General features: G+C 44.3%; 2 protein-coding genes across 18 annotated transcripts in view; one reads left to right on the top strand and one right to left on the bottom strand.

Annotated features, from left to right (window-relative positions):
* The window catches only part of LOC120947909 (probable beta-hexosaminidase fdl), a 359,113-nt gene that overhangs the window by 326,458 nt on the left and 11,679 nt on the right, over positions 1–20,976 (top strand). The window contains exon 1 of one of the 13 annotated variants that reach the window (XM_040363732.2): positions 1,593–1,662. The exons of the other annotated variants lie outside the window; for them this stretch is intronic. The gene's annotated coding sequence lies outside the window, so the exon portion shown is untranslated. Of the gene's footprint in view, positions 1–1,592; positions 1,663–20,976 lie in introns of those variants that run through there. 13 annotated transcript variants of the gene reach the window in all.
* On the bottom strand, positions 836–19,968 carry LOC120947911 (uncharacterized). Of its 5 annotated transcripts, XM_049607871.1 has the most exons (5): positions 19,090–19,968; positions 15,045–15,569; positions 5,201–5,342; positions 1,835–2,890; positions 836–1,711 (listed from the first exon to the last, which is right to left on the bottom strand). In XM_049607871.1, exons 2-5 carry the CDS (start codon positions 15,281–15,283, stop codon positions 1,454–1,456), a joined length of 1,695 nt encoding a protein of 564 aa, XP_049463828.1. In that variant the 5' UTR covers positions 15,284–15,569; positions 19,090–19,968; the 3' UTR covers positions 836–1,453. The 5 variants fall into 5 exon arrangements, with proteins under 5 accessions (XP_049463828.1, XP_049463825.1, XP_049463824.1 ...); XM_049607868.1 differs by having other exon boundaries at positions 836–2,890; positions 19,059–19,966; XM_049607867.1 differs by having other exon boundaries at positions 836–2,890; positions 19,090–19,966.

The following is a 20,976-nucleotide window of genomic DNA, read 5'->3' as shown; positions in this document are numbered from 1 at the left end:
TACAGTACTACACAGTACAACATTAAAGCCTTTCTTTTGTTGAATCGATGATGGATGATGGATACACGATATGGTGATGGGTTTCTTTTTGTTTTGTTTGTTTTTTTTCGGGTTTGAAACCTTGTCTGATGCATCCCTCTCTACCCCCAACGTGGTGGTTTTTGTTTGTAATCCTACGACTCTTTGCCCTGGTTGTATTTTTTTCTTTCCCTGTTCTTTCTTGGCCCTGTCTTACTCGCTGTGGCGCTGTTTTTCGTAAAATATGAGACTTAATCTACTTTCATGAAGTTTGATGGCAGGATACTAAGGTGCCTTTACACAATTGAAAGGTTTATTGGAGAGTGCTTCAAGGTTCTTTTGCAAAAAAATAAGTCAATTATAAATGGTCGTTTCTCAACCTTGCGGGCAACAGCAGTTGAGTAAAGAGATGTACAACGAATTTAATTGCCTATTTCTGGAAGAACAATACGTATCAACTGTTGCAACAAAGGTTGTTTCCAATCCTTTTGAATGCTCTTGCATCAAATTCGTGCATTAAAGGCTATAAAAATAGAAGCAATTATTCGAAGGAAGCTTGTCTGATGAATTGATCAGTTTAATTGCAATTAAAACCGTTCCTTTCGATGAACATCTAGGCGAAGCTACAACTGCATTGTGGCCTTAAACTGTTGCTGTAGTGCTCGGAACTTATCGGTATCTCCAATTATATCTCAAATACGGCCATATCTCTTTCAATACGGCCTAGATGCAATAGAACGGCAACAATTGCTATCTAAAGGTCTTGATTAAGTGATCGGTCAAAAGAGAACGTGAACTCAGCATAATATAGTAGAGCTTTAGATATTCCAAATAAAAGGATACTTTATTCTTCAACTACTAACATCAAGTTCTTCATTGAAAACATACATTTAACATATTGTTTTATCATTTCTTGCAAGAATCTTAACACCATCACTAAAACTCATTGTGAAAAGTTCTTTATGAGGGAGTGAAGCCACAGTCTTAAAGCATTTTCCACCAGTAGTTCCCTTTCTTTCCAAAACCTTTCAATCATGTAAAAACTCCCCAGCCTTGCGTCTTGATTGCTTTCCATTCGTTTGGACTTAGACACCCTATCATCACACACACTACATATTTCACAAAAAAATAATTCAGAATCTTTCTACTACTGCCTGGCGGGAGTTGTTGCGGGCGCTACCACCAATGTGCATTCACGCAATGTGATAAGATATGGCCGCCACTTCACACAGTTGAAGGGTGGTGATACACAATGCTATACTTGTTTTGTGGGTGCAAGAGGTTTCCTATACATCAACAACAAGCAAAACGAAGCTCTACTCCCTAAAAGGCCATTAAATTGTGTTTGTTAAAATGTGTTTTTCGAAGTGTTGTTTTGGTGTTCCAATTGTTTTTTTCCCCTAAGTGTGTGTGTGTGCTTTACTTTTCCGTTGTTCTACACGTACCCACTGGACTCGAGCTTTAAGGCCGCCTCGTACGTCGGTAGACCGGTGTTGTCGATGATTTGGCTCATGTCTAGCCGCACCAAACCGTTCTCGTTCAGCAAACTGCCCGGCGATCCGGACGACGATGGACCCGTGGCGGCGGGTTGGACCGGCGCTACGGCCGTATCGGTGTTGCCGTTGCTGTCCCCGGCTCCCGGTTGTAAGTAACTATCGAGCTGATTGCAACACTGATTGGACGTGTTTGGACACTGATGGATGATGTCGCCGGTCACGGGAGCAGCGTCACCATGAATCACCACCGAACAATCGATAATGATGTTATTATTTGCACTGTTTGCTGCACCGAAGAAGCTACTGCTCCGTCTGCTTACCGTGCTGGCTAATGATTGTTGTGGTGGTGGCGCGGTGGATAAATTCGCTGCAGCTGGAGAGCTTTGCGTTTCATTAGCCGCACTATTGCTGCTGGCGTTGTTGTTCATCGTATCGAACCGTCCGGAGGGGCCGGTCGAAGACGACGCTACCATCTGCATTGTTGTCCGCATGTCAATGTCAACCGTGTCCACCGTCTGGCCGGTACCGCCATCATCGGTGACATTGTTTCGATTGACAACGTCGCTGGCTGAAGTCTCATAATCGACTAGGAGTGTCTCGTTACGCGTCCGATCGATTGGGAGGTTCCGTCGGTGGCTGCGACGGTGGTTCCGTCGTTCCAGCGCTGGCGAGCCGGTCGCTACAAAGTAACCACAATTACGACAGTAAATTGGCGGGCCGGCAATGGAACCTTCGCCACCGCCGCTGGTGGCCACCACCGCGGGACAGTTGCAGCTCGTTCGATGGTGATCGCCCTCCTCGCTCCAGTCGGGTTCGACGACGCTGCGGCAGAGCGTCGGTTCATCCGGATCATCGCTGTAAGGGCGGCGCACGATTGACGCTACCGATACGTCACCGTTCCCGGGCGGCCGGGATGTCTTCGGTAGCAGAAGCGGTGTCGCACCGTCCGCACAGACCGATTGTTTATCACACTCGTGTAGCTCGTGGTTGGAGCAGCGGCGAGAGGACGACTGCCCAACGTCCTCCTCCTCCTCCTCCTGTGTGTGGTGTGTGTCGTCGGCGGGGAGCGCATCGTAGGCGCGCTTGCGGCGCGATGCCAGCAGCTCGTCCTGGGCGACCACCGTATCGTACGAGGGCGGTGGACCGTTCGGGTACGGTGTGTACTGGTAATGATGTTGCTGCTGCTGCTGCTGATGATAATGCTGCTGCTGATGGTACGATGGATACTGTGCATGATGGTGGCCGGTGGTATGATTTATTGCGCTCGCGCTGGCGGTGATCATAGTCGGGAGCGACTGATAGTCGCCGGCCGTGCTGCTGCTGCCGTCCATAAAAAAGCCACCCGACGACGTCCCGTTCGGCGGTGGATCGTAGCACTGTGGTGGCGGGGAGGGGGGAAGATGAAAAGAGCAAGTAAAAAGGAGCTGAGTGAGATTCTTAATCTTTTTGCACGATGACAGACTCGGTGAGAGCTACCCGAGAAAAAAGGACAATAAAAGAGCGCCAACTTCAACAACTTTGTCTTCGCTTGTGCGCCCGCCAGCTGCTGCACTTAATGAAGAGTGTAAGGTGCAGCGTAGCGTAGATGCACCTTTCACCTCAATCTAACCCCCCCTCGACCCGTCCTACATCGGCAAGGTGCCCAAAGGAAGGTGCCAAATGACAGGGCGTTAAAAAGAAGGCGAAAGCAACCATCCAATGTAAGAGGCGGAAAGTAACCAACGGCTGGCGGTGCGGCGGTTTGGTGTGTTTGCGGACAGTTTCTGTGATGCACATAAATTAATTAAACTACTTTTTTCTTTTTTTGGTGTACTTGGTAAGACTCTCTGTTACGCTCCTCGCTTAGTGGGAAGGCGTTCTGAAGACGCGAGCTTAATGAAATACACCGGGACACTTGTCGTAAACAGGGCAATTAATTTTCATTACCCTCTCTCTCTTTGCTCTTGCCCTCTTATGCTCTTTGGAGGGATGAAGGATTTTTGTCTTTTTTTGGGGTGGCAAGAAAAAGAGAGTAGGAGATCTCGTTTGAGGACAAGAAACTAACCGCTAGAAGCTATGCGTCGTCTTAACTTCCTTGATTAAGATTATTCGATTACTTGATTGAATATTTAACCTACTGGCTGATTCCTGCTTTCCTGCCCGTTGACCGTTTTCCCGTTGACGTGTGCCATGTGTGTGTGTGTGTGTATTTGTGTGCTTCGATGGTAGTGATTTGTGTGCCGTTTCGTTGTTTGGAACTGTTTGGATTTATCGTCCATTTCGATCGAAATCACTTCGGAGAAGGGGAGGAGGGCCTTTTCCTGGTTTACAGGGTTTGCCAGGAGTTCTCATAGCTGTGGGACACTTTATTGGCTCCTTCTTACGTGAAATGAATTTAATGTAATGGGAATTGGACTCTACAGCACCCTTTTTGGAGAAATCCAATAGGGGTTTTTCAATGTCCAATGAGTCTGGCCATAGAGTCCAATTTCCAATCAAGGAAGTTCACTTCCCATAAGAAAAAGTCAAGGAAGTGTCCCACAACTATGAGAACACCTGGAAAACCCTGTATGGTTCTTATATTTACTTTGGCTGCACGCTATAACTGGGCTGCCTTCTTTTCAGGTTTTAGGTAGCGCTTTGATGGAAAGGGAAAAAAGGGATCACACACTGTTACGGTTTCGTGTGAAAAGGAAATTCCGCTCGCAAAATGAATCAATTCCAAGGAATGTTTCTTTGTTTTTTCTCCCCCGCGTTAATTGTATGCAACGTTAATTTTCTTTGATTTAAATAATGATGTATTTTGTTCTGTTTTATTTCCCTTTATGTGCCGAGTACCTCCATTTCGTGCTTGTGCTTTCTTAGCTTCCCTTTTTTATGCGATTTTAAATAGCTATTTTAGTTTTTGCTTTACGTCGCATACTCAATCAAAAGCACACTTAACTGTTCGGTTACATCACGCCAATCGTTTATAATGAATCGGGTCGGGTGCCTTCGTGTGGTAGAAAACTTTTCCCTTTTCCAGGAACGCAGCGCTCTCGCCGTCACAAAAGGCCAAGGGCAAACAACTACTGCTTAGTTCCCTTTGCTCGAAGCGTCTAAAGGAGGGTGGAGTTATGGGGCTGAGTAATGTAATCATCTGCAATTTTGTATCGATTTTTACACAATCAAACACACACACCTACACGCGCAGTTTGCACCCTTTTCAAGTCTTTTGATCGAAAGGAAAGCTTTCTTCCATCCTACTTTCTTGAATCTGTTCAAAAAGCGAGCAATCGGTTCCCCTTTCTCCATTGCCATTTTGCTATTTACTCGGGGGGCGGGGGAAGGGATAAGCTGGGGGTGTTCGATTCGGGCCTGCAGTGGCGATTATAAATGTTTAATGGATCCTAAAATATCACGCGCGCGCGATGCTGACCCAGTTAACCGCACGGTTTCTGGACGGTGGACGTGGTGGTGGTAGCCGGCATGTCGGAGACCGTCCATCTAGCGATTGATTTTATTCGATTCTGGCTAACGTCGACGACGATGTGGATGTTATTGCAACTACCGTGTCGGGAAAGGGCGAAGCGCAAATTGGCACTTTGGACAGTTTTCTCTGTAGCGTATTTTCACTTTTAAATAGAACCTCACGACCTCAGTTTGATCGTTGCTAGTGAGCGATTACTACTACTACCCAGAAAACCCCTTTGCTAGTTGCTACGCACCTGTTCCACGCTGTAGATTTCCATGTTAGTGTCCGCGTCGAGCCACTGCTGGCGGTAGAGAGAGTTGGAGCGCTTCTTTATGTTCCGATGGCAGCAGTAGCAGACGAAGCACACCACCGTGATGACCACCGATAGCATCGCTCTGGAAAGAGGAATTGGAGAAAACGAAAAAAGAGAAGCAAGATGCTTTAAAATGTGGCGTGATTTGACGGCGCCGCTTAAGTGATGACGTAATATATCCTGGTCACGGCACCGGCATCGTTCTTTCGGGGTGCGTAGTGACACTTTATTTAGAAACCATTCTAGCGACATTTACTATGGAATAAAGACTCCTTCAAACTGGTAGAGTGTGAAGCTCTTAAAATTTACTTCACTTCACTGTCGAAAGCCTTTAGAAATGGTCATAAAAATTGCAAGAAATCAATAAAGTGACACAACAAAAAAGAAGGATAAGATGCTTCTTGAGGGCGCAGTGAGGCAGATGGGGAAAACGATCAAGAAGCACAACTTTCCAGTGCTCGTAGTGTGAATAAAATAAAGTTTACAGCCGCGATAAGGATTTGTACCGTGAATCGTATCACCATTTTGCTTTTTGAGCCTTTTATCGGGACCTTTTTGGATGTTTTCTAGCTCCAAACCGAGCCGAACAAAGAGTAACAAAAAAAGGCGCTTTAAAAGGCGCATAATCCACAATCGTAGCAAGAATGTAGAAGGAAAAAAATGGCCACTGATGACCTCTTTTTTTCGCAGTGCGACTTGGCGCGTAATAAACCCTCCTCTCCACCCTCCCACTCCCCGAGAAGAGCCGGTCGTTTGTGGTATGTTTACGATTCGAAAAGCTCTAATCTTTACGAGTATTGTAACTGTGTAAACATGTCACCGCAAGTGCAAATGATGCGTTTATCGGTTTTCCTGGGTGGTGTGGGTGGTATGTGTGTGTGTGCGCATTCTGTCACGAACTGACAAAAATGGTCTAGCATTCTTATTGTTGTGCACCGCGAAGAATGTCGCAAGGTCGGGCACAAAAATGTACACAAGGTGAGTTTTATTATTTGTCACGACAATAACCAACCACCGTACTGCCGGCTGCCAGCGCCATGGAGAACGCGTCTATCATGTGCTGATGGTAGACCCTGTTGTATGGTAATGGTAGGAAAATGTACAATACATTTCTTTATGATTGTTTTGCAACTATGAATGGATTGCCATTGTGTGTGCCCGTGTTGCTATTTGTGGCTGAAACAACGGGGGTTGTGTTTAGCATTATTTTGCATCCCGTCTTGTTCAGTTGGCTTACTTTGAAAAGGGTTTGATGCTTCAAATAATAGAATAATTCTATGAGTTGTCTTTTTTGCTTAAAAGTATATTTTTGTAAGGTTTTTTACCCTTTAAAACACGTAGAATCTGCTTTAAAAAAATAAGAAGTAAAGGCTCTTCCAGCAGCTTTTGCTGGTTTTATTGTGACGACAGACAAATAACAATTATTTTTGCTATGAAACATGAATAAACCTCACTGCGAAGATGATGGGGCTGGCGTAGTATAATCTAAACTGCAGCATAAATTCATTACTGTTTGTGACAGGTAATAAGATTTTATTGTTTTCCCCTGCTTGCTCTAGGACAAGCCAGTGGCTGTAGCGGTCAAACGCGAGGTTGAGAAAAAGTAAGGGAAACGCTTGTTTTTGTTTTTCATATCGCTCGTTGCATTATATTGCTGTGAATGAGGATCTGGCAGGATGGAAATGAATCGCTACTTGCATTGTGAAATATAAAATAATGTTTTTAGAAATGAAATGTTTATTTTCCCTGTTGCAGTTTTGAATTTGTATCTAGCAACATAGTAATGTAATTCGTATCGTTTTGTGTTTAATACCAGTTTAACAAATGTCTGTCCCGTGTCTCTCCGACTCAACGATTCCAACTAAAGTCCTCAAGAAAGGAAAGGAAAGTGCTTTGTAAAGACCGCTGTCCAAACAATCTCACTATCGCTTTCCGCTCGCTTTTGTACGGTGCAAATAGTGCAGAACTAATCTGAAAGCGGAAGAACAACCCTCTCCTGTTAAGCGATACTTAGCAAAACAATTTTCGGTCAATCACACTCCAGTGCACTTGCGAATGGTGTGCGTCGTTCTTGTTTTCCTTATTTTAATTTCTTTGCACGGTCGGTTTCGTCAAACTTCTTTTTTTCATATTTTTTTTTCTGAAATTGCAATTGAGTTCGGTGTTGGGTCGTTCTTGAAGAGAAGGACATAAAGAAGGGAGAAGACAACACAAAAAAGCGCACAAACTTGTTGCAGAAACTTGGTTTTGAAGGGTTTTGTTTAACGAAAAAAAAAAACAAAACTGCGGTACAACATAATCCCTGCGACGCGGAAAGAGTGGAAACAATTTCTTTGCTGTTGTTGTCTTAATGTACAAAGCTTCTCGTTGGATTGCTTTGGTAAAATTGGTTAACAAATTTGTAACAGTAAACTTAGCTGGTGATGCAGCGTTCATGGCAGATAGTAAAAAAAAACAGAAAGAAAAAGGACATTAAATGATCTTCCCACAAGACAGGCCAATGTCAAATGCAGAAGTATAACCTTGAGGCTTGTTTTCCATTTTCTCTTCCACTGGTGGTGGTAATTGCTGGTGGAATTTCGGCCCCTTGAAAGAACCACACCTTCCCATTGGAAGGAATTTAGCAAAAGCAAGTAAAAAGGGAAGGAGCAGCTTTACTAAAAATAGCCAAAAATAGCCCTCAAAAACAAAACACCACTACTATACACACTTACACACGAGAAAATGTCGATTGCGTTGAAATAACTTCATTTCGCTTTTTTGGTGTGCCTCACTAGACGCTAAGCCGTTTTGGGGCAAGCTCTTCTTTTGTGAAGCCGTCCGAGATCCTTCTAATCGGAGGGTGCAAACACAACAATAAAAAACTTCCTCCAACTTGCACCAAAAGTTTTGAAAAACTTTTATTTTACAAGCGTGTCAAAGCTTTTACTTTCACTGCGGGTACGAGGGCACGGTCTCTTTGTTTGCTTGCGGGCAAAGCGTTTTAAAATTTGCACGAGACACGATACTTAATTGATTGAGGGAAACATTTCAAAACACTAGGGAAAATGTGTTTGGTTTTTTTATCATATCTGAGAGCATTTTATGGTGAGCTGTTGGCTTGTTTTTACTTGACTTATTTTGTTTAATTTTTATATTGTATTCGTCTCTACTGATTTTATGTTTTTTTGCTATGTTCATTTCGTATAAGAAATTAGCTTTTTTTTATTAATTTTATTGTTTGATTTGTTTTATTTGCTTTTGTATTATTGTTCTGTTATATGGCTGTTTTCTTTTGAATTTCATTTTTTTTTGTGTCTATTTATATCTGTTTTAAATATGATTTTGTTGTTATTTTCATTTACATTATTAACTTTTTGACTTTTACTTTTTCTTATTTGCTTCTTTTCATTCGTTTAATTTATTGAAAACTTGAAGCGAAGATATACTTCCAAATAATATACATAAATCATCGTTTGTGCTTATCCAGCTTATACAAACAACGATTAATACGCCTTCCTTCTACAGAACACCGTTCCTTCTCGCAGCAAAACTTCCAGCCACCGCTCCTGGCACTCTCTCGTGTGCTCTTTGTAAATGGAAGATAAATCACCTAATTGATAGCAAACGATCGGATAAACGCCCCAGCGCCAAAGCGGAAAGCAAATCGTTCGTGTGCAAACACACTAGTTCAATTATGTCTAATCGAATCGTTCGTGATTATCGTGTCGTGTAGCAGCCCTTGTGTCGACCTGTGCCGGCTGCAAGCAGAAGAAGCTGGTTTAATCCTTCCCCCCTTCCTTCTCTACCAGACCAAACACAGCGAGTGAGTTTGAAAAAGTGTTTGTGACGTGAAAATAAGTGGCAAAGTCTCTCTCTCTCTCTCTCTCTTGCTCTCGTACGGTACCTGGCTAGAGAGAGGTAGAGGTTGGTGCATTCCGTGTTTTCTAATTTTCATTTATTTCTTTCAAACCGACATGTTTGGCTCGTGTGACTTTTTGCTTCGCCTGTTCTCAGCAACTCTCTATAAACGAAGAGTTTTTACCGCGACGTTATCACTTCCGGGTGGGGGCAGGACACTGCACTAAATGAGAACGATTCTCGATTAGTTTTTTTTTGTCCTTTGTCCAATGATTGCAATATTTTCGTAATTCCTTTTGGCAATCTGCTTTTTTCACTCTATAGTAAGAATCTCCATCCGAATCTTTAGAAGGAAAAAAAAACTGTTGGAGGACAGAAAAAATCCTTTTCAGGAAACTCATGCTTGAAGGTGGAGCGACCCCCGACCCTTGACAACAAACTGCATACATCCGGGAGCGGGAGCGTTTTATCGGCCGGCGCTAGCCATAGGAGGCAAAACATAAACTTCAGCCACCACCCGTTTTCCCACTCATCACCTGCTTGCACTTATGGGCGATGAGTTGGGCGCTGGCAAGGCCACCGCCTGGGTGTGCTGCACTCAGTCACCAAAGGTGGTAACCGTGGTGAAATGCCAGGCAAACAGCCCGGGGCAATCGAAGCAAACCATAAACCATCGGCAAGCGGGCCGGGTCCCGATGGGCTGCGAGAGAACGGTGCAGGATGTGTTCTATATTTTCCTGTGCCCGCGCAATCCTCCCGCAGGATACGTTCCCGTCTTTGCTTTCTTTCCCCTTCCCTACCTGGTGGTGGGTCTTATCTGTACTTCTTCTTTTTTTTACTATTTCCGGGGAGTGAAAATGGGCGGGCGGATGTGAAAAATGTGTCGACCGGTCCTTAGCTAAATTACATGTCAAGAGAGTGTAATTATAAAGTTGCAGAGCGAAATCACTTCCTGTGCCGCTGCTTCGGTGACCTCGGCAAGCCTGGTCGGTCGTTCGGCTATTTTTTTTTTTTGCGTGGACGTGATGTGTGTGTGTGAAGGTAAAAAATGAAAATAATACAGCTTTTTCCAAAAATAATTTCAAATATCATGTGCAGTGTTTGGAAAAGTACTTGGAAAGGGAACATCATCAAAAGAAGGAATATTTTGACATTTTCCCCAAGCGTTTTGAAAAAGAGCTTTTCCTTGCTTCCTTTCCATACGACCCACCGGCAACACCGGCAAGCTTCTCATTAGTGGTACCAGTTACATTAAGCTGAAATCAGTTGTCGCCTCTACACAACACGCTCCTTCCGTGTTGGTGGCGTGTCACACCGGCGAGTGGCGGGATTGCGGTCGCACAAACCATCTCATCAGTTGGTTGCAGCCTTCCCGCAAGGAATCACTCAAGGATGATGTTGCATTCGCATTATGCAAATGTCGAGTCTGTGTTTGTGTGCGGGTTGCGGGGTGGGTGGTTCGCGCAGCTGGAATGCACAAAATGATGTCACCAGCAGTCAGCGCCAGCCCATCCGACAATATGCTTCCGATTTGTATAATTGTCAAGGGACGAGATGTCAAAGGCGACACCAGAAGGACACTGGCGGTAGGCGGAATGGGTGGTTTGATGGGTGTTAGATAGAGAGCGATAGAGATGGAGCAACGGTTTCCGGTGGTGAATGTGCGAAGGTGACTGCAATTTGCTGCGCTCATTCTGTGCCGTTGTTTTGCTGCTGTTACTTTACACAGGAAAAGAAAAAGCCACAAACACAAAGGTGTAGCTGTTTCCTAGCCTTCTCGGTGTGCTGCGATACGTTTGAATATTAAACTGAACAAAACAGGAAGCAGCAGAGACGAAAGCAAGAGGTAATGGGCTTCCCGGGGGAGGGCGAAAATTACTAGGCCTCTCTTTGAACTTTGGGGCCGTCTGGGAGCGTTGAGGTTCGTCGCCGCGTCTCAGTTGGTGGATTTCGGTGCAAGTATTACATCAACACCTCCCGAGTCATTAGGAAACGAGGCGGGTGGTATGCGTTCGATGCTACTGTGTCCTACAATCGGAAGAAGGACCTCATTGTGTGCCTCATTGTGTGCCGTTGTTGGACAGAGGTATCGTTAATCTTTTTTTTATGCAAAGGGGAAACAAAACAAACACAAAAAGATCTGTCCTTCCACCGCTTTTGAAGGAGTCGATTGCTTCCGTCCTGTTTTGTTTTTGTCTTCTTCTGGCGATACAAACTGCTGTCAGTTTTTTGGGGTGGGTTTGTGGAGAGGAAAGCAATCGTAATGGGAACGTTGATAGCTTTTATCAAAGCTTCGTGGTCGCTGCATCTCGTTGCAAAGATGCATTTCATTTACGGTGGTGCTTGCTGGGACCAACAATGGGATGGGGATGAAGTTGTGTGACAGTTTGGAGGGGGTGGGGACCGAGAAAAACAATTGCGCCTCGGATTAATGGCGCTGTAATGAGGGACGTCCTGGACAACTTCAAAGTGATTACTATGAGTCCAAAATGCTTTGAAATTTGTCACAATTTTGAAGGATTGGATAGACGAATTTGGTCTATGTCTGTATTGGATAGACAACAAGCCACTAGTAACTGTGAAAAACTAACTTAATCAGCGAGTAATTCGCCTTCATCATAATACAGACGACAAACGTATGATTTTAACTATTTGTCTCTCCTTGGATAGAAAGTCAATTGGAGAAAACGCTTCAAATTCTCCTTCAAAATGGAATAAAACGTCATGCAAACCCGTCTAATGCGTGCGTGTGATGCAAGCACTAGTTTTTGGATACCTTTCTGTGCTTAATTACCTATAGTTTTACTACAGTCTGTAGACAATTTTGCAAATTGTATCACTTTGCAAATTTTTACCTTTTTTATTTATTTTATTGTTTTATTGAAATTGTTTCTTTTTCCATTTACTTTTATTATATTTACTTTACTTTAACTTTACTTTATTTTACCATCGATTTACGTCTTTTTTATTACTGTATCTTAAACTGTTTTCTTTGTTCTTTTTTCTATTTATTTTTGTATCATCATTCTTTTTTCCGCTCCTTTTTCACACTGATTCTTATTCTTTTTCAACTCGTTTTTTTGTTATGCTTTTTGGGACTAGAGTTTTCATATTTGTTTTTTGTTTTCTTGTACAATTTCGTCTTCTATAATCTTCTCTGCGAATAAGGATACTTCTGGTATTAATTTTATCATACACTAGTATGACGTCTCGCTTCACTAAATCATGCTTAATAGTATCATCACATCGTAGACATCATGCTTTAGATATTTTTAACCTCGTTCCGTGTTATCATTATGACACCAATACGCAGAGAAAACGTGCCAGAAACCAGCTCAATCGAACGTAATCGAGCAGCGGTAATAACAAACTATGGTTTCCAATCTCGTTTTCCTTTCCACAAAACCGTGTGTTCGTTCTCGCCGACGCGCACTCGCGCGAAATGTTGCAATGCATTGCACCTCGCCCATGCTTCGCGAACAAAAGCAAAGCCCTATCCTCCCCCCTCCCCTCCCCGTGCTATCAAGCAAGACGATATTTCATTTCCGTTCTCATCATAATCACATTTATACACATATCTCTATGTTTACTATGCTGCCCCAGGCAGCAATGAATTGGAAATTTTCCGCGCGTACTTTCTTGCTCCTGCGTGTGTCCCGTTCTGTCGTTTCACCATTCCCGTCTCCCGTGTTTAATGTCTGATTTGCCGCGCCGTTCACGTATAGCTTTCTTGTTGTTCAGTGTGTGTGTGTGTGTTTGTGTGGCCTTAAAAGAGTGGTCCGGGAAAAGCGCGAGCGCGCGAGAAAACCGTATCATCGTCCCATTAACGCCCAATGGATCGGTTGTTGTGTGGCGATGACGACGACGACCACCATTGTGCCGATGACATGTCAATCTTACCCATTGCTTGTACCCGGGGAGAGGTGTGGGAAAATGTTCCCCATGGGTTTCCCCCCACTTTCTGCCCCTCAGTGTACGGGAGAAAGGGAACGGGATTTGGTTATTATCGGGACGTGCTACGAATGATCAAACTCACCTATTACTTTTTTCCGTTCGACTCCCGTTCGCATACGCAAGCACAGGAGGTGGTCGATTGGAAACGAAACCACCGAGCTGAAGATTTTTCTCACCGTAAAAAGGCTTCAACTTCTACAACCCCCTCTCGCGATCGAGACTGTTGGGGCGCGTCCGTATGGTAAAATCTGCGCCATTTCCATATCAACTATCAGCGAACTAAACGGGCAACGATTGCAGCGAACGCGCCGGTAGCAAGTTTATGCTTAAAGTTCACCCATTTTTGGCAACAGCCCGAAGGAGTAAACGGGGATGGGTGGTGACTTGTCAATGGGGGAATTGCCAACGGTTTGCCAAATCCAAATAATCCAGCCCCTGTTCGATTGAACGGCACTAGGAAAAAAAGGGAAATCCATAGAGAGCTTTTTCCAGTGAAAGTGTTGATGGCATCTTACTCCTTTTGTTGCTCATTTACATTCTGTCTGCAAACTTGCCAAACAACAGTATAGCGTGTGCTGGGCAAATTTGCATACTTCGCGACACGTACGTTCTTAGGTGTGGGGTTTTTTTGTTTGTGTTTGGCGTTGTTAGTTATTAGAAAAAAGAACAAGCTCAAACAAGCGAGACAGCTTATCGTGTATGTGTGTGTATGTGCTTTATGTACCGTCTTTGCGTTATGATAATCGTTTGAATATCACGCTTTTATTCATTTCTTAAGCAGCAGCAGCTACATTGCACAAATCGTCACATTTTGTAGCAGTAATTTAGATTCTAATCGGCATGATTTATCACCGTAGCTTAGTCGCTTGTTTCGTTTCGGTTCCAAGGAACGAAAAGGAGCTACTAACTGTGATACACTGATGCTGATTTATGCTTTACATGTGTAGCACTATTATTTGCACGCAATCGCCAATCAACGATCGCTCAGCGCGCCTGGCAAGCGAGAAGCGCGTGCAAGAATGTAAGACAAACCATAAATCCACGATCACAGCGCGAGCCTTAAAATGAGGCGGCATTCGGGGCCGACGTTAAGGGGGGAGCTTGCTGCAAGCCTTTAGACTAGCTGCCAGCAAAGACACTGCCACACTGTGGACGAAATGTAAATGTTCGCTAATTGGTGAAATTAAAAGTGAATAAATTACTTTAATACCTTACTATACCGGGGTCAAAGGGTGGCCTTTTGCCGCGGCACTGTTTAAAAGGTTGATTTGCGCGTGAACGCTGTGTTGGGTCGATATTTTATTACCAAATAGAGCGCGCCCATATAGTGTGTGTGTGCAAGGTATGGAGTGTGCTGGAGTGTAAACAAGAGAGAAGGGTACTGCAGGGGAAGCAAGGGAAGCAGCGATGGGTGTAGTGGTAAAAGTTGATTTCGTTTGATGGAAATCGAGTTAGCGTCGTGTCACGGTGGTTCGGGGTTTGGAGGTGCCTAGGCGTGTGCCATTATTTGGGCCGGGTGGTCGGGGTAAGTGAGGTGTGTTTTGTAGTAATTTACAACGGGCCTTTGGTAAAGTTCCGGACTGTTGTGCAGAGGAATGGCGCTGTCTTTTATAGGGGATTGGTATTACAATTATGGGCGTAATAAAAATGATGAATATCGACGTTATCATTTGCTTGTTGTTGGAAGAGGAGTAGTTCTTTAAGCTTATGCTTTTTGCATTTTTTCGTGTCAATTTTGAATAGTAATCTAAGACAAAAACATTGCAAATAAATAATTTAGTAAGAGGGTTCGTCACTTATCATGTTAAAGTCGTTTGAATAAAATGTGGAATTTAAGCCTACTAATGATGCAAAATTATTTTCTAACATTTTTACCCGTTAAAAATGTATCAAATACACACTTTTCACTTTCAATAACACATTTGCAAAGCAGCAGTAAAATATACTAATCATTTGTAGTAATAATGTCTAATCGATGAACAAAACTTACCCGCCGAGCATGATGTTAACATTGCCGTGCAGATTCGCCCCGGGGCGCATCGTCTGCAGTCCCTGGTGGTGGCCACCGGTGCGCAGACTGCCCGACCCGCCCGAACCGTGCCCAACGATGACGCCCTGCTCCACGCTCCCGCTCGCCCCACTGTACGAGCTGATGTACGAGATGGTCTGATTGTTGAAGCTGTTGTGCGAACCGACGGCCGATATGACGGCGAGCCGCTTCAAGGACATGCCCGACGAATTCAGCGTTTGCACTTTCGGTTCGATTTCGTCGTCCCGGCCCGGCGTCGTTACCGGCTCGCTACCCCTCGACACATTCCGTTCGGGATAGAGGGAAAAAATGGTGCTGCGCTGGCTTGCTCACTCACTTGTGCTTCACTTATCTCACTTGTGCACTCTGTGCGGTCTGCGTTGTTGGGCACTGTCACGGTTGGAAATCATTGCACTTTTCACCAATGTTTCACTGAACGGCTGGACAACTGCCTTATGCTTGGCGAGCGTAACACTGTCACTGTCACTGGAGCGAAGTAGAAAGGAAGGAAAATTGAAAAACTATCACCCCAAGACCAACGGGCCTTTTCTGACCTTTCTGCACTTCACGGTACGTGCTGTGGCGCTCCACTTTCACTTAGTACGCCACCTAGCACCGTTTGGCAGCGTAACGAGAAAATCCATCTGCTTCGAGGTCGGTCTGCCGTTCGGAGCAGCAAAATGGCATAAAAATGCTAATCACATTCATAGCTCCATTTACGATGCATAATGCACCCGATTGGGCAGCAAAACTGCCCGTGTGGCGTTCCTGTTGATCTTATCCGTGTCCGGGCGACACCGAAGAGACACAGCGTACCGGACGTGGGGCGAGGGTTACGGTGAATTTATTTGAGGCTAGGTGATAATAGATACGGATCGGAAAACGATTCGTTTAGATGAAAATCTTTCATGCTTTTATGTTAATGTTTGTTGTAGGGTTTAGCAAGTCATTTACTAGGTGCCAATGGGAGAGTGTATTCGTTGGTTAAACACTTATACGCTAGTCACTAAATGCAAAGCAAAACATGGAAGATTATTCTAATTAGAAATTTCAATCTTTATGATGATTTTAGATTATTAGATTTAGATTTTATTAATTTTAGAGCTTTTAAATCACTCTTGCTACTCTGAAAATCTGACCTCAATGACCTTAAAGTAGAACGTTATTCAAACTTATGATTGTCACTGTAGATTGATCCCAAAATCCAAAAGATTAACTCATAATGCTCCCCCCTATTCCGTTACTTCATGTTTGACAAAATTAAGCACTAATTACGACATCCTTCTGTCAAAATGAACAAATTACGACCATCAGGACCACCCGTTCTCTGCCCAATTTTCGATGCGTCACAAGGCAAAAGTAGCTACCACCCCGAAAATCCTTGACATAAACACCATTTCAAGTGCCAACAACTGGGTAAGACCTTTTGTTTTGAAGAATGTCGCTACGAAACCCATTATTTTCTCCCGTGATTTTGCCCATTTCGCCCCGTCCCGTGTGTGTAGAAGGTCCCCAAATAGATGGTCACTTTGGAGGTTCGTTCGCTTTTAATGCAGCAAGAAACACTACAGCAAGACTGATGTATGTCCGGCGTGTGGTCCGGCGGTGATGGTGGGCACTTACCAACGACGCCTTGCTCACAGCAATGCTATCCATCATATCAAACGGGTAGGAAAAATAGAGGTCACATACAGGAAGAAAGCACCCGCACCGCCGGAAGCCGGAAGCATTACGCCGCGGCGCGAGGCGGCCGGTGGTTTCGAGAAATTCGGAACATACTACATACCTCGCTATCGATAAGCGGCGCGATTTGTTTGGTTGGCAAAGAGTACACAGTAGCAGTAGTTATAAACCGCGGGTCCGTAAAGCTGCCTATAACTCACCGGTGCTGTAGTGTACTGGTTTTAATGCTTAGCTCTTGTTAGAAAAGCAGGTGTGGCACTGGCACGCGAAAAACAGATTAACGCGGAACGACGCGATTCGTTAGTGGATTGCTGTGGGCGCTCGGTACCAAGACACTACTTTGCCGCTTGGCTGTGCCGCTACAAGCCCTGGCGATTCGGAGCTTTCGGTTGCATTGCACGGTGAAACATTGGTGCAATTAAAATGCAAACTGCTTGATCGGTGGGAAATGAGGTTATTTTAATGATTAAAACATTCCCGAAATGGTTCAATCAAGTAGAGTAGTAACATCCACTTTCCTGCAGATAGACTGAGAAGAATGGGGAAGAGTTCTTTCTCTGTCGGTCAAAGTTATTATAACTCAATCAAACTACTTGTACTTCTTTTAAGCTGCTCTGGCAGGAGCTCCAGAGCACCCATGATATCTCTTTACGCCGAGAATTTTGATGTGAACACTTCCAAGGGGTCTAATTTCATTAGGATCTGGGATTTAGAAGGATTATCCCTGCTTACTTTGGCTCTATTTTTGGCCTCCAATAATAGTTTACTCGTCTATATCTCACTCATTGCACTTTTGTATTGAAGAAATGGAAAACAAATCAAACTGACAATGCAATCATCGACTCCTCGATAGTGTCGTATTCGACTCCACAAGACACACACCGACACAAGGCACACTGTCAGGCTCTTTTCGTGTCCCGCAAAACCGTTAGAAGTTTGTTGTTTGCTTCGTTTCACTTTCACTCAATCAATTCATCGTCTCCCCTAACATCACCGAACACGGATCAATCGAACAGTTTGTATCCATTAGAGGAAGAATAGACTCCTTTCTACACACACGAGATTTGCTGTCGCGGTGGTTTTGTTTTGCAAAGTGTTTGCAAAGAGCAAACAGCAGAAAACTTCCGCTCGCACGACGCTATATGCCCACACGCTGTCTGATCTGTCTTCGGCCCCGCTGGCAGCGTTACCAGCAGCACCACTATCTACGCAATAAAGGACCACACTTCCTTTTGTGTCAGCTGTGCTGCTCCATTGCACTATGATCGGTGGTGATCTGCCCTCGAGGGGTACCATCGGCAACCGCTATTTCCATTTCCCCCCTCTGCTGTTTACTGCCACTTCCACGCTAAAAGCCACAACACCCCGGAACCCGGAGCAAATGTTTGGTCTTACGCTTTCTTCGAACATCACTAACCAACACTACCACTACTACCGAATCGATTAAATGGCGCGAAAATGCTTTGATGATAGTGTGTAAGCAGGACCCCCAGGGCTAATGGTTAATCGCGTGTAGAAGGTTGCGCGCTGTCTTACGAGTCTTCGTTTTGCACCTCACTGTAGGAAAGACGGCGCGCACTGTCCGAAGCCCAATCAGCTAATGACGAGACGGAAGAGCGGACCGTCTCTTGGACCGACCGAAAAACGGCCAAATGGGGAGGGATGATGGTGGTGGTGTTATAACAGTGAACATTGCTTCCCCGTTCATTCAACTCAACCATTCAGTTGAAGGAGAAAGCGATGCGATTAAAGGCGCAAAGTCGCGCGGTACCCTCTTTGCCTTGAGCACTGTATAGCGGGTGAGCTAAAAGCTAAAAAGAAGCACAAATCAATGACTTCCTCTAATGGAATGGAATTGTCATCGATCGGCATTTGTATGTGTGTTTGTCAGCACTTCCAGTTTACCGGCAACTGACGCAAAGCTCGGTTAGGTTCTTGCATCGGGCCGCCGTGCTCCGTCCAGGGCTGGGGAAGGTCAAGTATACCCGCGAGAAAAGGCTCACGGTAGTATCATCGACGTTGGCGTGTCGCTTCTTCTACTCCAAAGGGACTCCCAGCTCGCGTGTGTGTGTGTTTTTTTTTCTCTCTGTTGGATGACGTAGTGTGACATTGTCCAATTGCAACGAATCATTGCTACTCAATCCCCGTTGGGATGGCAATCGCTAGCACCACAACAAACCTTCTAGGGCTTGTCCCATAGTGTACATCTTTTTTTTTATCTTTTTTTAAGCACCATAACCCCCAATCACGTTACACAGGCTTCCTGAATAAAGTATTAAAATTGGGCCTCACCAACGCTTTTATTAAATTTGTCATTACATACGCGATTGATTGTTATTTTTGTCGCAACGAAAGGCCTTTTGCTTTGGTATTAGATTCACAAAATCACTAAAAACTGCAACACAAAACACTTCTGCACGTTCTGAGCAACCATATACACTGTTGCTGCACATTCACGCGTGTAAACAATGTACTTTCCACCCAGCAAACGAACGCACCCGCACGTGGTCGCTGTTGTGTCGGAATGGTCGGCAACACCGCACGAGCGCGCACCACGGATTGCACACGAAAAACCGAACATGAAAACCGACTCTGGGAGAATATTTCTCGCTGTTGTTGTACGGCGCAGCACGCCTGCATGCGACACTTCCTACGAGCCGACTGAAAACACGCTGCTCCCGAGCGCGAGCTCCTGGCGGGAAATACGGTGTGTCTGCGCGTGGCCCGTAGTCGTCCGTGTCTTACCTCCGTCTTACCTTCACACTGTGTCCTTTTCCGGTGGAGCTTCAAGAGCAGTAGTGGAAGGAAAGGAGAGAAGCTTACACCTTTTCGTGCTTTCGACGTCCGACTCTCTACAGCTGTGTTGTGTAAGCTTTCCAGTGCAGCCGTTGTTCGTGAATGGTGAATGCTCTGGTGCGTTCGGCGGTGGGCAAAAACGTTCACAGCTGACGATGTGTGCAGTGTGTGTGCGTGTGTTGGAAAAGCTCGTACAAAACTCTAGCCTTTCCCTGTCCTTTTCTGGTCGGGTTTGCTTAGCCGCTGACATTTTGTACCATTATCCTCGGGCGATTTCGGTTCGATGTATCTTACCATCCTTTCTTTTTGGGCTGTTGTTGAATCCTTCTTGTCCTTTGGAATGTTCTCCTCCCTTTGCCCCGTTTTTTTTGCTGTTTTGAAATGATGTTTTCTTTTCACATTTCATTTGCCTTTTTAATATTTTCTTTACGGAGTTTTGGCTATTCTTTACTAAAATAACGTTCTTTAATGTTATTTTTTAATGTTGCAATAATTACAGCTTTACTTAAATCTTTGTATCTGATTTTGTGTATCTTTCATTTCATGTTTTGCTTTTATCTATGCTTTTTGTTTGTTTTTTGTTTGTTTCATGAAGGGTCTACTTGCTATGCTTTAAATCATTGTTCTATTTATCGTTTTGTATAGTTTGTTGTTACATATTTTCATCCGAGCTTATCAGTTTTTCTTTTATATTTGTTCTTCTTGTTCTTGTTTATATTAATTTTCTTTTTTTTGTATTTTCTCGCACCATCTTCTGGCAGTTTTGATAATTTTTAAACGTGTTTGATGTACTTTAGTATAGAATGAATATCTCATGTTCATTTAAAACATTTCAAGACATATTTCTTTTATAATATATTACCACATTAACATTTCTACCATTCACTACCTTTTCGTGACCTTCGCAAGAATTTAAAAGTCAGCAAGGTACACAAATAATAATGTGTTGAATAGACTTACCCTCCCCCTCATTTGCTGTTCAATGTTTCGAAACTTGGAAACTAAACTGAGCCAAGAACTTGCCACAAAAGAAACTAGCGAATCACCCTCATCCCTACATAGACAAAAACGGTAAGTGTAGTTTGGAAGAATCGACCGGTGCCGAATGAATGAGAAGGTTTGCGCCTGAAGGCATCGGAAAGGTAGAGCTTTTCACCCGCTTATCCACCCATGGACCATGCCGCGTAGCTTTTCCCACCGTTTGCCGTGATTTGTGTACTGCTCTTCACTTCCGTTTCAAAGTCCTCTTGTTCCCTTTCCCTCTTGCTCCATCTCTCTCCATCTCTCTCTATCTCTCTCTCTCTCTATCTCACTTCGAAGAAGCTTTACTGCTGCACCTGTATCTATTGGTTGTTCTTTTCCCTGGTTCTTCAACCTTCGGCTAGCTTCTGGTTACCGTGTGCGCCTAATTTTT

Source organism: Anopheles coluzzii, chromosome 2 (assembly GCF_943734685.1).
Source record: "Anopheles coluzzii chromosome 2, AcolN3, whole genome shotgun sequence".
Classification (NCBI taxonomy): Eukaryota; Metazoa; Arthropoda; class Insecta; order Diptera; family Culicidae; genus Anopheles; species Anopheles coluzzii.
The sequence above is the reverse complement of the archived record's forward strand: the minus strand, read 5'-3'. Positions and strand labels throughout refer to the sequence as shown.

Excerpts from the sequence above, each read along its gene's own strand:
- LOC120947911 (XM_049607868.1), bottom strand. The coding sequence starts at position 15,283 with ATGTCCTTGAAGCGGCTCGCCGTCATATCGGCCGTCGGTTCGCACAAC. Across the intron at positions 5,343-15,044 it reads GTTAACATCATGCTCGGCGG|AGCGATGCTATCGGTGGTCA; the intron begins GTAAGTTTTGTT and ends TCCTCTTTCCAG. Across the intron at positions 2,891-5,200 it reads AAATCTACAGCGTGGAACAG|TGCTACGATCCACCGCCGAA; the intron begins GTGCGTAGCAAC and ends CCGCCACCACAG.